The sequence below is a fragment of the Doryrhamphus excisus genome, linkage group LG8 (assembly GCF_037039965.1).
Source record: "Doryrhamphus excisus strain RoL-2023G ecotype Guam linkage group LG8, RoL_Dexc_Guam_v1.1, whole genome shotgun sequence".
NCBI lineage: Eukaryota > Metazoa > Chordata > Actinopteri > Syngnathiformes > Syngnathidae > Doryrhamphus > Doryrhamphus excisus.
Window position 1 is genome coordinate 18,181,033 of NC_136364.1, and position 11,547 is coordinate 18,192,579.

Consider the following 11,547-nt stretch of genomic DNA (forward strand, 5'->3'; position numbering starts at 1 on the left):
TAATGTGTCCATTTGTACATTTTATTTGAGTTTTTTTATGGTAGGCATTATTTTGTCAGGTATGTATGTACTATGTGTTATGTATAAGTTAACTCCCAAAAAGGTGCCGTGTAGTGTGCTGTTATTTTTCTGATAAAAGGCCAAAGTCGGTTTGTACAGCCCTGGTCTAATGCTTTGAGGATGTCTGTATTAATATACATTATGTATGCTAGCATAGCTTCCAATGTATTGGAAGATTTACTTTAGTGAATAACAACCTGTATAAATTGAAGGTGATGCATTCAAATGCTCTGGTGAATGACTAAAGAGACAAATCTCTTGACATCACGTTTATATAAACAAAAACAATCTGAAGCAGACATTAGCAAACAAGTTTATTAAGTCATGTTTATATATTTTTTCATATAATTTTCCCAGCTTTTTACATCATAGTGAAATGTTAATTGAGCCCAGTTTTTAGAGGCTATTTAGCAGTATAACTTTCTCCATAGGGAAAAAAACGGGTATGTTGTTAATGTCTTCCATGTATCAGAATCCTCTGACAACTTTTAGACATTTTATGTTGAGCTCCAACATGTTTTCAAACTGAATTGGTTGCGTATGTAAAGCGCAACAAGGATGACCGTTTGTTTTTGCGCTTCCAATCCTTTGTGGAATCACAACAAAGACAAACCTACACAGTTAGCACGAGTAACAGTGCTCACGTGGGTGTCTGCACTGCTGCCTCCCTCTGCTCCATTTAACATACATGGTCCCAATAAAACACATCACATCAATGTACACTCAACATGAGAAGTTACAAGCAACAGCCAAAAAAACTAAAGTTACTTAACATGATTCTTGAATATATTTTTCATAAAAAAAATGATAGGTCTTGTCCTCAATCTTGTCACGAGTCACAATATAGAGCTCAATAGAGAGCGCACAGCATGCCGTTAAGTGCTATGATAACCACAGGTTGGATGCTCATCATGGAGGTTCACAGTGCTAATACTGGACAATAATAAACAGCATGAGTGGCGTCCTTTCCAAAAAAAGGACATGAAATGAAACTGCCATCGTCAATCTGACCTTAAATGCAACACGACTCCTTGCTTGATGGGTTGTCAGTGGTGACACTACGACTCTAATCGTCCAAATTTGTATTTACATTGAAAATCATTACGTTTAACTTGCTTTTCACTTTGAAGCTAGTTCTAATAATAATAATGCCCATATTTAATAACCACTGTCACGGGAGGTTTATCATCATGTACAACTGCACTGGATCATACACGGATAAATGTGCAAGCCAGACAACAGTGGATGCTTGGTTAGCATCATTCATCCGTTCCAGACGATTGTAAATACATAAACAATGAATGAAAGGGATAAGTTAACATTTAAGGTTACTTTTACCTTCATTGAAAACAAAGACATGATGTGGCAGGAAGATCAATACATACACCACCTTCACATTTTGCTGAGAGTTATTTCTTGAATTCCACTTCTTTTGATCAATGTTGCAAATAACCCAAAATGGAGCCCAGGAATGTTGCATGAAAGGTGAGAGACTACTTTTTTGACAAAAAAAGCAGTTTCATTAATGCACTTGTATTAAAAACACAAGACGCATGCTGGTTTGGATGCTAACCGGAAAATGTACACAAACTGGGGCAAAATGATGGTGTAGATTTTCAAGGTGAGCAAAAAAACACACAAACAGAGGTTCCACTGTAGAATAAATTTCTCTTGTCGATGAAAGGTGGGCAAGTATCTTTGTAGAGGCAGTTTTTGATTGTACTGGTGACTTGTGGCTGGTGAATATTTATCACAATGTGACAAACTCCGTATTTCTTCAGTGTAGGTGTTACTATGCCATTAGGGGACAGCAGGGGGAGCCATTGCAGCATGCACGTCCCGGAGGACTGCAGCTCCAGTGCATCAAGGAGCATTTGGTCCGTAATTTCGATGTAGCCCAGCAGCATGGGTGTGTTCAGAGGAAGGGAAGGGACAGAGCTAGTGGTGGGTAGAAATGTGCTATTGGTTCATCTTCAACAGGCTACCTCCACCAGGACCTTCCCAAAGTGTCCGTACAGTTTCACTGTATGAAGCAGTAAACATCACTGTTATACAATAATGAGCGGTGTGTGTGTCACAGACTGCTGGTGGACATGCTCTTCCTCTTCCTACATTCTGTGGATCTTTCCAGGCAGCGATGGCTAATGAGGCGGCCTGCGCGTGGTTGTCCTTCTGCTTCGAAGAGTGTTTAAATTCAGGCCAGCTTCAGAGTGCTGATGGGGAAGGAGGGCATGGTCACCATGGTGACGGGGTTGAGAACAGTCTGACCCACCAGCTGTGGGTGATGCGCCACCATCGTCTGTTTGCCCACGATGGTGGTCGGCTGGCCCGCCGCCGTACCGTTGACGTGGCCGAGGGTGTGCGCGAGGTGGCTGATCAAGGCGGGCTGAGTGACGGCCACGGGTTGAGGGTAGAGGGCGGGCAGGTGTCGGCCCAGGTGGGCCACCGGGTGCACGGTTATGTGGCTGATGGGTGGCTGGCCAGGTGCTAACTGCACTGAGTTGGTGGGAGCCGTGGGGGCAAGGTGGGCTATGTGTTTGGGTCCTGCCGTCTGGATGACGTGGTTGACCGCTTGGATGACAGACGGGTGGGAAACGGACGCGTGGGCAATAACTGTGGGGTGTATGCTAGGCTGGGCGGGGATGGAGGCCGGAGTGGGGGTGACAGCGCCACATGTGGTAGAAATGGGCGGGGCCACAGGCTTGGATGGCGGCTGTGGAATGGGTGTCAGCTGGCGTGAAGGCTGCAAAGGGGCTTTGTGCTGGATGGAGATGTGCTGGTTGATGAAGGAGGGGGCAGGAGTGGTCTGGGTCAAGGTCTGGGTGGGTGTCGGCATCTTATGGAGCTCAGCTTTATGGACTTGAGGTACGCTGGGTGAGGGGCTCTGAGGTCTCATGGGAACGTCGTCGTCCTCGTCTTCATCCATGACATCTTCACCTTCTACAACAGCAATGGTACGGTGTTTGGTGCGTGATAATGGGAGCTCACGATATTTGGCCAAACAATAGTACGATTGTGACAGTATGGTAATATTTTTCCCATGACGACAGTAATATATTTGTTGGACTATAATGATAGGCGAGGCGATATTTGGCCCATAATAATAATTGTATCATTATTTGGCTCACACCAATTACAGTATCACGGTACATGCCCCATGGTAGCAATAGCATCACAATATTAGGCCCACAATAGTGATACTACTGTTATATTGGGTAAGTACGTATATACACTATATACTTAACTTTACAGAGTAATAGTATCTTGACAGTATGTTGTTATTTGGCCCATGATGACAATGGTAGCATGGCAACATGTGGTGCAGGATGTGGAGGCTGACCTGAGGCAGTGGAGGTGGAGGCCTGGTCCTCCTCAGGCTGCACCGTCTGACGGAGCACACGGTCGATCTCCACCACATCCATCCACTGGTTCAGCTCGTTTTTCAGCTCCTCTAGTTGCTGCTGCGTGGCTATCTTCTCTCGGGCGAGACGCTCCATGTCGTGCTCGTACTCTTTCTCCTTACGCTTCAATGTCTGCAAGAAAGCCAACGTGGAAAAGACTTTAGATTATTTGGTTGATTATTTGGCTGCAACCTGCTCCCTGGACAATAAAGATGGGTGGGGTCATTATGATTCTTTGGAGGGTGGACAGTTCTGGATCTGTATCTTTATCCAGATACTCACCATGATTTCCTAACTAGCTGTCCTACTAGTTGGGTTCTAACATCAGCCATTTTGAAACCGTAGGTTTTGTAAAGGGTGGTTTCCTCGGGAATGGACTGTCCATGTAATGACATTTAAGTTTTGGCATAACCTAATAGAACAACACACAGGCAAGAGGAGGTGTGGTGGGAGGAGCTGAGCTTGTATGGAAAGTGGGTGGTGCTTCCAGGCAATGACTCTCTGACCCAGTTTCCCCCGAAGCAGGCCGGTCATCTGACACACAACTAAACACACTTCCTCAATCAAAGTTAAAAACCTGGAAGAACATTCCCCAAAGAGCAGAGAGTACCTCCAGTGTGACACAAAGGTACTAATATATTTCACTACACATCGACATCCATGTGCCTTGCTGAAGAGAACAAAAACAGCACAGTGTGAAGTCAAGTTGCAGCAAGTCGATGATGAGTCAGGGTCATAAAAGCATTTCCTGATCGGATGGACTTCCTGCTTGTGCTCATTCTTCATTGGTGTGTGTGCGCACATCAGGTTTATGGTAAAGTGCATGTGCGAGTCAGTATTTGTCGAAGTAAAGGCCACGTTTTGTCAGGCTGTGCACGTACTCGCGACCACATGGGGAGTCAATAGAAAAACAGTCGGGCACCTGTCTTTAGTGGATTAGTGGTACCATGCTCAACACAACACAGTACAACCCCTCATGTTGTGCGTACCATTTACAATGTTATGTCTATATAACATATGCAGTATATACTGTGTATATACAATTGCACTTGTATGATGTTTACAAATGTTAACATGTCACTTAAGAATAAAGGTTTTGGGTTTTGAAGGCAACAGGAATTATTTCAATTTCCTCATTTCCAAAGGGAAAGAAATACAAACGTTTCCTGGTTTGTGTTTCCAGTCCCCAACATGACACATTTGTCATCGCTTGTTGTCATAGAAACAGCTCAAAGCTTTCCTCATGTCAAGCAAATAGTGACAAAATTATTGTCCTTGACAAACAATAACGTGGTTTGCAAAATGATTGACACATGGCCCTCCCTCTCTGCACCGTGCAACAGGCTACGAGTCAGGAGATGGTCGAGGTGCTCCACAAACACAGAGACCCACTGAGCTGGTGTGTACGCACACGCAAACATTGATGCGCGCGTGGCCGAGCGTACGACAACAAATGTTCTCGTCGCCACAGAAACGCACGCAACCCGAGAAGCCGCTCTTGAAGCAGATGGCTCCCACAAGGCGTCCTGCTAATCGTGTCACCGTGTTGCTGGGACATCAGGTTCCAAGTACCTTTTGTCTCCGCGCACATGACGGACACGCCGCCCCACCTCTACCTTGTGTGTGTGTGTGTGTGTGTAAATCTAGATCTAGACAGGGATAGGCTGAGAGTGTGTGTGTGTGTGTGTGTGTGTAAAGGTAAACACACTTGCTGTCACAAGCAACGCAAGTGGCGTGCACATGGCTCACAGAGAAGCAGAGGGGGGAGGGGCAAGGCAGGCCACTTAACTTGTGTAGAGGACAAACTGTGCTGTGCGTCTGGCTCTTCTTAAAGGGCCAGCAGCAGCAGGGCGTGAGGCCACGTTGCAGACATGCTGCTGAAGCCTCACGTCTCGGCCCACGGCTTGGCTGGTCTTGTGACTGTGTGCTGACCCTAAAGCCTCCTCTTGCTGCGCCTTCCAGCACAACACTTCACGTGGTCACTGACAGCTCACAATTAAAGCTTTGTGTGTAAAATCACCAGCTCTGGTATGCGAAATGCGACAAAAAAGTGCAGTGTAGTGTTTCTAAACACGTCACTTCTAAAATAGGCTATTTGGTGTGATTGTATGCTAATGCTGAGGCTGTGAAATGATAGCATTGTTAAACGTTGTCTTTTACAGTCAGGCCTTAAAGTAATAAAGTAGTAACAGTAATTTTTACAGAGCCCAGTGAACACATCTTTGTAATTTGTGCAGCAGAAACACGTTTACTGTTGTTGGGAGGAAGGAGAAAGCCAACCTCGTGCTTACCGCTCTGCTTTGCCCAAGCCCGCGAGTACGCCGGGTCCTACTCTGCTGCTGCAGCAGCACCGGAAAAGGGGGGAGCAGCACGGGGGGGTGACGTCACGCGGCTCAGACTAGCCATGTGCTCACTCTTCATGTGGCCTTAAAAGCTCAGTGAGGCCGGGAGGGAGGGGCGGAGCAGGTGGGAGGACTTCTACTGCAGCGAGAACTGTTTTACAGCTTCTAGAGACCTGTATGCTTTTTGGACGACTCTTTTACATTACATGCTAATAGGAGGCAACACAGCAGACTGGCACACGTCCATGGATGGCATGTTTGGAATTGTATATGGTGTAATACTTCAGCGAGATATTTTTCTTGAGGGGGAAATATTAGGGTTGGGCACTGATTTTTTGATAAATTATCATCATCACGTGTCTGGAAAGAAACAAATGCTCTGTTATGTCATTTTGCAGGAATTTGTGTAAAAGAGGCTTGTGGCCTCTTGTGACCATCTCAGTTCTGCCAACAGAAGAGATAAGAAAGCACATCAGCTGAGCCTAAAGCCTCTTAAGTCAAACCTCACCTGAGCTACTAACTGTGGGCTTACATGTGTTATTCATGTGTGAATGCTTTCAGATAAACATTCATACATGTTCAAATATATGAATATGATGCAGAATATCTTAATAATAAAGGTTGGCTAGCTAAAGGTGAGATGGTAGACAGTATGGTATCTTGGCATCCATGTTATATCTTGATGCCTCTCACCGTACCGAAGACTGCAATGCAATTTCGTCAAGTTGATCCTTATCAAAATCTTTTATTTTGGTTTGGTGAAATTATCCACACAAAATGACATGTTCTTCTATTTTAAGTAACAAGTTGAGTTCCTATTCATCACGCACGCAATAACGGTGTCTAGGCTGTCGTATTTCTGGCCCCTCACTATTTTGTTTTGAATCTCTGGTGTTCAGTTGTAAAAAAAAAAAAAAAAAAAAAAAGGGGGGGGGGTCACCGCCCTCCCACCGTGCTGCCTCATCAGAGAGGGAGAGAGATAGGGTGACAAGCTGTGTACCCACACTGCCCTACTTTCACTCCATATTCACATGCAGCTTCTTGCCTGATTGTTTTCCCACAAGTCCTTATTAAGAGTCTTATTGTTATTGCGTGCATAGACACCACAACTCCACTGTCTTTGTGGAGATAACATCGTGTGTAAGAAACAGAAGATGTGTGTCAGACTTAAGCCGTGCCCCACACAACCTATAGATAGGATACAAGCATGATCCTCACTACACACAGCACCTTTGTGGTCTGAAAGCTGAGGAGAAAAAGCCCAGCTGTGAACCTTTGGACCAGCTGTTGCACACCTCATGAGTCATAAACATCATGTTGGGAGTTGGGTAATACAGCTCTTGTAGTCATCAGGAGTGCCCTTTACGTGGGTCGACCATCAAGGTACTGTGTGTGGTGCCGTGAACGTCACTTAGTAGATGTCATATTGCATCGGTCGTGTTTGCTAGCAAATGCTAACTTGGACGTAATAGCTTATGTAGACAACTATTGAGGAAATATGTGTAATTACACCATATTCAATTGCAATCCTCTTCCAAATCACACTCACTTATTGTCATTAGAGACGTGAGATGCATTCAGGGACACTCAGAATAGTGTTTACCATGCATGTATGTGTGGTCTAAATAAACAATGACAAAGAAAAACCAAAAGTGGATAAACGTATCACTCACTAATTTAACTGTTACTACTTAGTACAATAGTATGCATTCAAGTGTGCTCGGAAATCCCAGAAAATACAGCACTGAAAATGTGAAATAAACTTGGTGCCTTTGAATGCAACTCTTCATGACTCCTAATAACACGGTTAAAGTGTAATATCAAATGCTGTGCTGCTATTAACTCATTCACTGCCAAAGACTTACTTATACGGTTGTTTGCATGAGCAGCAAAGGGAGGTGCTGATGCAACTCCACAATAGAAGCGAGCATGTTTGGTGCACTTTAAAGCAAAAAATAAAACATAAGTCTAATCATTTTTTTTGTATATACCATTTATATAGCCCAAGAACACACTTCTGTGTGCCTTAAAAAATCAGAATGTCTGGAATTGAAGGAGTTAAATTTAGACAAATAGATTTTCAGACGTCTTATCTTTTAGCTTGAGTTATAAAAACATACATCATTTTGATACAAATGATTATGTTTTAATTGGTAACCAAGTCAGTTGTTGTTGCTTTTTCAGGTTTCTGATTGGCCAAAATGCGCATGACAGCCGGTTAATGTGTTTATATGTGGAGATTATTTTTATTTAAATCACAGCACTAGTGTGTAGAATAATACTTGTCCAGATACTGTATGATAATGTACACCTTATATGCTCTTACCTGGATGTACCTCAGAGCACTTCTCAGCACGCTCAGATTAGAAGTCTTCTTCTCATCGATGTTGGGAATGTTCTTCTTCAGTGTCTCGAAACACTCCTTCAGGTGGGCTCGCCTGACGGACAAAACACACACTTGAAACAACACACCGCTGGGATTTGAGTTGAGCTCTAGTTCAAACACGTCCTACAAGAATCACGTGCGTTTAATAAAAGGAGCACTAATAAAGAGGAGGAGGTTGACCTCACCTGTTCTTCTCCAGCTTGTTATGCACTTCTCTTGTTCCTGCCCTGCGGGATCATATACCATAACACATTACAACAGGACCACTTGCATTATTTATTATTTTTTCTTAATAATCACTTGCATGAGTGAAAGGAAAACTGCCCATCCACAATCCTTATGTGAGAATTGAACACACACCTTCGTCTCTCCTGTGCGTGGTAAAGATATACAAACGTTTAAAAAGACCCAGCTCATTAGCTGTAGCTTGGTTAGCTTGGTTAGCTTGGTTAATAAGCAGGTCATCTTATGTAAATGGAGCAATCTTGGTGTTTTTTTGTCTTTTCATCCAATTCTTTCTTGCCTTTTTATCTGTTTTTATATCTTTAAAATGCACAGAAAAGAGAGACTCCCATAAGGATTGTGGATGATGGGTAAAATCCCAATTTTCCTTTATAGAATATTAAATAAGATGTCATTCTGTCGTGATTATTATTTTTACACAGTAGTGGTTGACTTCTTTTTACACTTGCACAATAGCTGAGAATGTTTCAAACTAAAGTAGTTTTTTGTGTTTGATCTTGCCAAATGCTAATCTTGTCTGATGATCTTATGGATTAGATTAGATCGTCATCACAGACGCATGCACACCATAGACAGGCTGATTATCATGTGGAACTATTTCTATTTCAGTGTAAAAACTCTCACCCTCCGGGCCTTTTCTTGAGGTCCAGCAAGCGTCCGTCGTCAGGACTCCCTCCCCGGCTAGTGGGGCTGTTGGCGAGGGCGGCCTGCTGTAGGGCCTGGGGGTTTACAGCAGGCTGCTGCGGGGATGAGACGATGGAGCCACAATACTCTTGTAGGAGCGTCTGCTGCTGTACGCTAGTGTTAGCGGCTTGGGACAGAATCTGGGAGGGTTGATTCTGGTGGTTCTCTCTGGGCTGCTTGTGGTTCAGGTCGTCGGGTTTGGATGGGGGAGAGCGTGGCGGAGCAGGGACACTTTGCTCTTGAGGAGAAGGCGGTTCCCTTTTGGGGGAGACCGCTGGTGGAGCTGCCGGATGAGACAGCATCGCCACTGGGAGGGCAGGTGGGTCTGCCGGATTGGGTGTGACCACCGGGATGGGGATGACTGCGACCGGCATGGATGGGGGAGGCAGAGAAGGGGGCACGGGGGCCGGAGGACGCTCGGAGGGGAGCACATCTGCTTTAAAAACATTGTTGATGTAACCCATGGAGGTGTAGTTGTTCAGATGAATGCGACTTTGCTCCGTCAGCTGATCCAGTCGCAGTTTTTCTTTCAGCTCATCCTCTGTGGAAGACAGCGAAAGCATGCGTCATCTCTGTTACACACTTGACACTTCCTTACAGGAATTGCACCACCACTGGCATGCACCTGCCCTGTTGTCTGTCCAATAACATTATTCCTAATCGCCTTACTGGGCCATAGCACAGCTCAAAGCGCACACAGCAGCTACACATGAATTAGGGAGTTAAGCTCAGGTGATTAATAACAAACGCAGTCCTGTGATCAACTTGTTTACACTATTAAAAACCCCAGGAATGAAGTTTTTACTGCACAAACAAAACTGAAAGATCAGCTTCATGTTAAATTTAGTACTATCCAATCACATTCACGTGCACTCGTGACGTATGGATTTGATGAAAGCCTGGTTCTGGTTGCTATGGCAGCTGTGATGTCAAACATGGGCCATGGTAACTGGAATTGCACCCGGTGTCGCACTTTTCGATCCGATCCAATGCGTGTGTGAATATCGGGTAATGTTTGGTGTATATGCCTCCTGTCTCCATACGTGGCAGAATCCAAGGATTTCCGAGATAAAAACGATTATATAACTGCAGTACACGGAAAGGCTGTCCTAATTTCCTACATGCAGTGACCTGCTCCCGTAGCTAGCAGCTCTGAGGAGGCTGATGGCTTCTTTAATGGCAGAATGTGGCGAGGACGATGATGTGTCACTCCAAGACATGCTCGATTCATGCCACATCATAATGTCTATATTTATATAGAAATTAGATTACGTATTATTGGTTTGATGAGCACCTAAATAAGCTATTTGAATTCAGTTCGATATATTCAACTGTTCGCAAGCAGGCTTGAAGCTGTTTTCTTCAAAAGGTTTCAAGTCTGTGAGGTAGTGACTCATCTTCCTCGTAAACAATCTTTGCGGAGGGTTTGCCCCGCGCGCACGTGGTGAAAAAGGCGTGGTTTTAACGGAGTCTTAAGCAATAGGGGCGTGTCTGTCAGGTACACGTCATCGGCAGACGGCGCCCTCGGCTGAGTTTTATTTATTTTCTCTAAATACAAAACAAAGCGAGGTTGCAAATTGTGGCGCACTGACTTGTTTGAAAGCTCACGTCCACGTCGTGAGTGGGAGACGACACGGACACAAGTGGCGGGAACATGACAGGAAAATGTCATTTGATCCCGGCCAAGCAAAAAAAAAAGCTTGGCACTCCGGTGACACCGCCCCATTAGCATTATTACCCCTTTCACAACGTTACTAGAAGCACGACACATTTGCTTTGCACGCAAATACAAAACAATCCATACAAAGTGTTTGTCAATAAAACCATATAGTGAAAACAAACTTAAGGAGTAAACGTATGGAGGCAAAAATGCCAATAAATGAAAGCATCTTACCACCTGCTCTCTGTTGCTGGGCTTGCAATTCTAAAAACTTGGCGGCTTCCAGAAGCGTTTCGATGCTCATTTCGGGTCCCCTTAAGGAATACAATCTAAGGTAAAAAACAAATAAATGAGAGACGATGCAGTGAACGCCTGTGAAGGAGAAAGGGAGAGATCCCCGCGCTTCGGAGGCAGGAACGGGGTAACCGGACACCCCCCGAGTGGAAACTAGCAGTAGGGGGGAGAAGTTCCAAACAAGATGGCGCTCAAAGTAGTAGGAACAAATAAGGTTTGTGAATCACGCAGCGCTAGTAACCGCCCACTGACAGCAACACTCCCTCTGTGAGCACGCCGAGGGACTGCTACAAAACACGGAAATTTGATCCAGGAATGGATGGACGACGGATGTTACGAAAAATACATCATTTAAAAGATTTTAGCGATGCGCTAACAGAAGCTTGGCCACACGGGACTTTGTCAAAAGTATTGCTACAGTTAATCGTCGTTTCACAACCCCATCATAAGTAGTATCGACAAACTCTGGAGATTCTT

The 11,547-nt window shown here is 44.7% G+C and overlaps 1 protein-coding gene across 2 annotated transcripts; it reads right to left on the reverse strand.

Moving 5' to 3' along the window:
* Positions 1–16: 16 nt before the first annotated feature.
* On the reverse strand, positions 17–11,291 carry mnta (MAX network transcriptional repressor a). 2 transcript variants are annotated; one of them, XM_058080864.2, is made up of 6 exons: positions 11,014–11,291; positions 9,057–9,657; positions 8,375–8,416; positions 8,130–8,241; positions 3,401–3,593; positions 17–3,000 (listed from the first exon to the last, which is right to left on the reverse strand). In XM_058080864.2, the coding sequence occupies exons 1-6, from the start codon at positions 11,078–11,080 to the stop codon at positions 2,255–2,257; spliced, it is 1,761 nt and encodes a 586-aa protein (XP_057936847.2). In that variant the 5' UTR covers positions 11,081–11,291; the 3' UTR covers positions 17–2,254. The 2 variants fall into 2 exon arrangements, with proteins under 2 accessions (XP_057936847.2, XP_057936846.2); XM_058080863.2 differs by having other exon boundaries at positions 20–3,000; positions 11,011–11,287.
* Positions 11,292–11,547: the final 256 nt, after the last annotated feature.

Excerpts from the sequence above, each read along its gene's own strand:
- mnta (XM_058080863.2), bottom strand. The coding sequence starts at position 11,080 with ATGAGCATCGAAACGCTTCTGGAAGCCGCCAAGTTTTTAGAATTGCAA. Across the intron at positions 8,417-9,056 it reads CTCAAGAAAAGGCCCGGAGG|GGCAGGAACAAGAGAAGTGC; the intron begins GTGAGAGTTTTT and ends ATGATCCCGCAG. Across the intron at positions 3,001-3,400 it reads CTCCACCTCCACTGCCTCAG|AAGGTGAAGATGTCATGGAT; the intron begins GTCAGCCTCCAC and ends TTGCTGTTGTAG.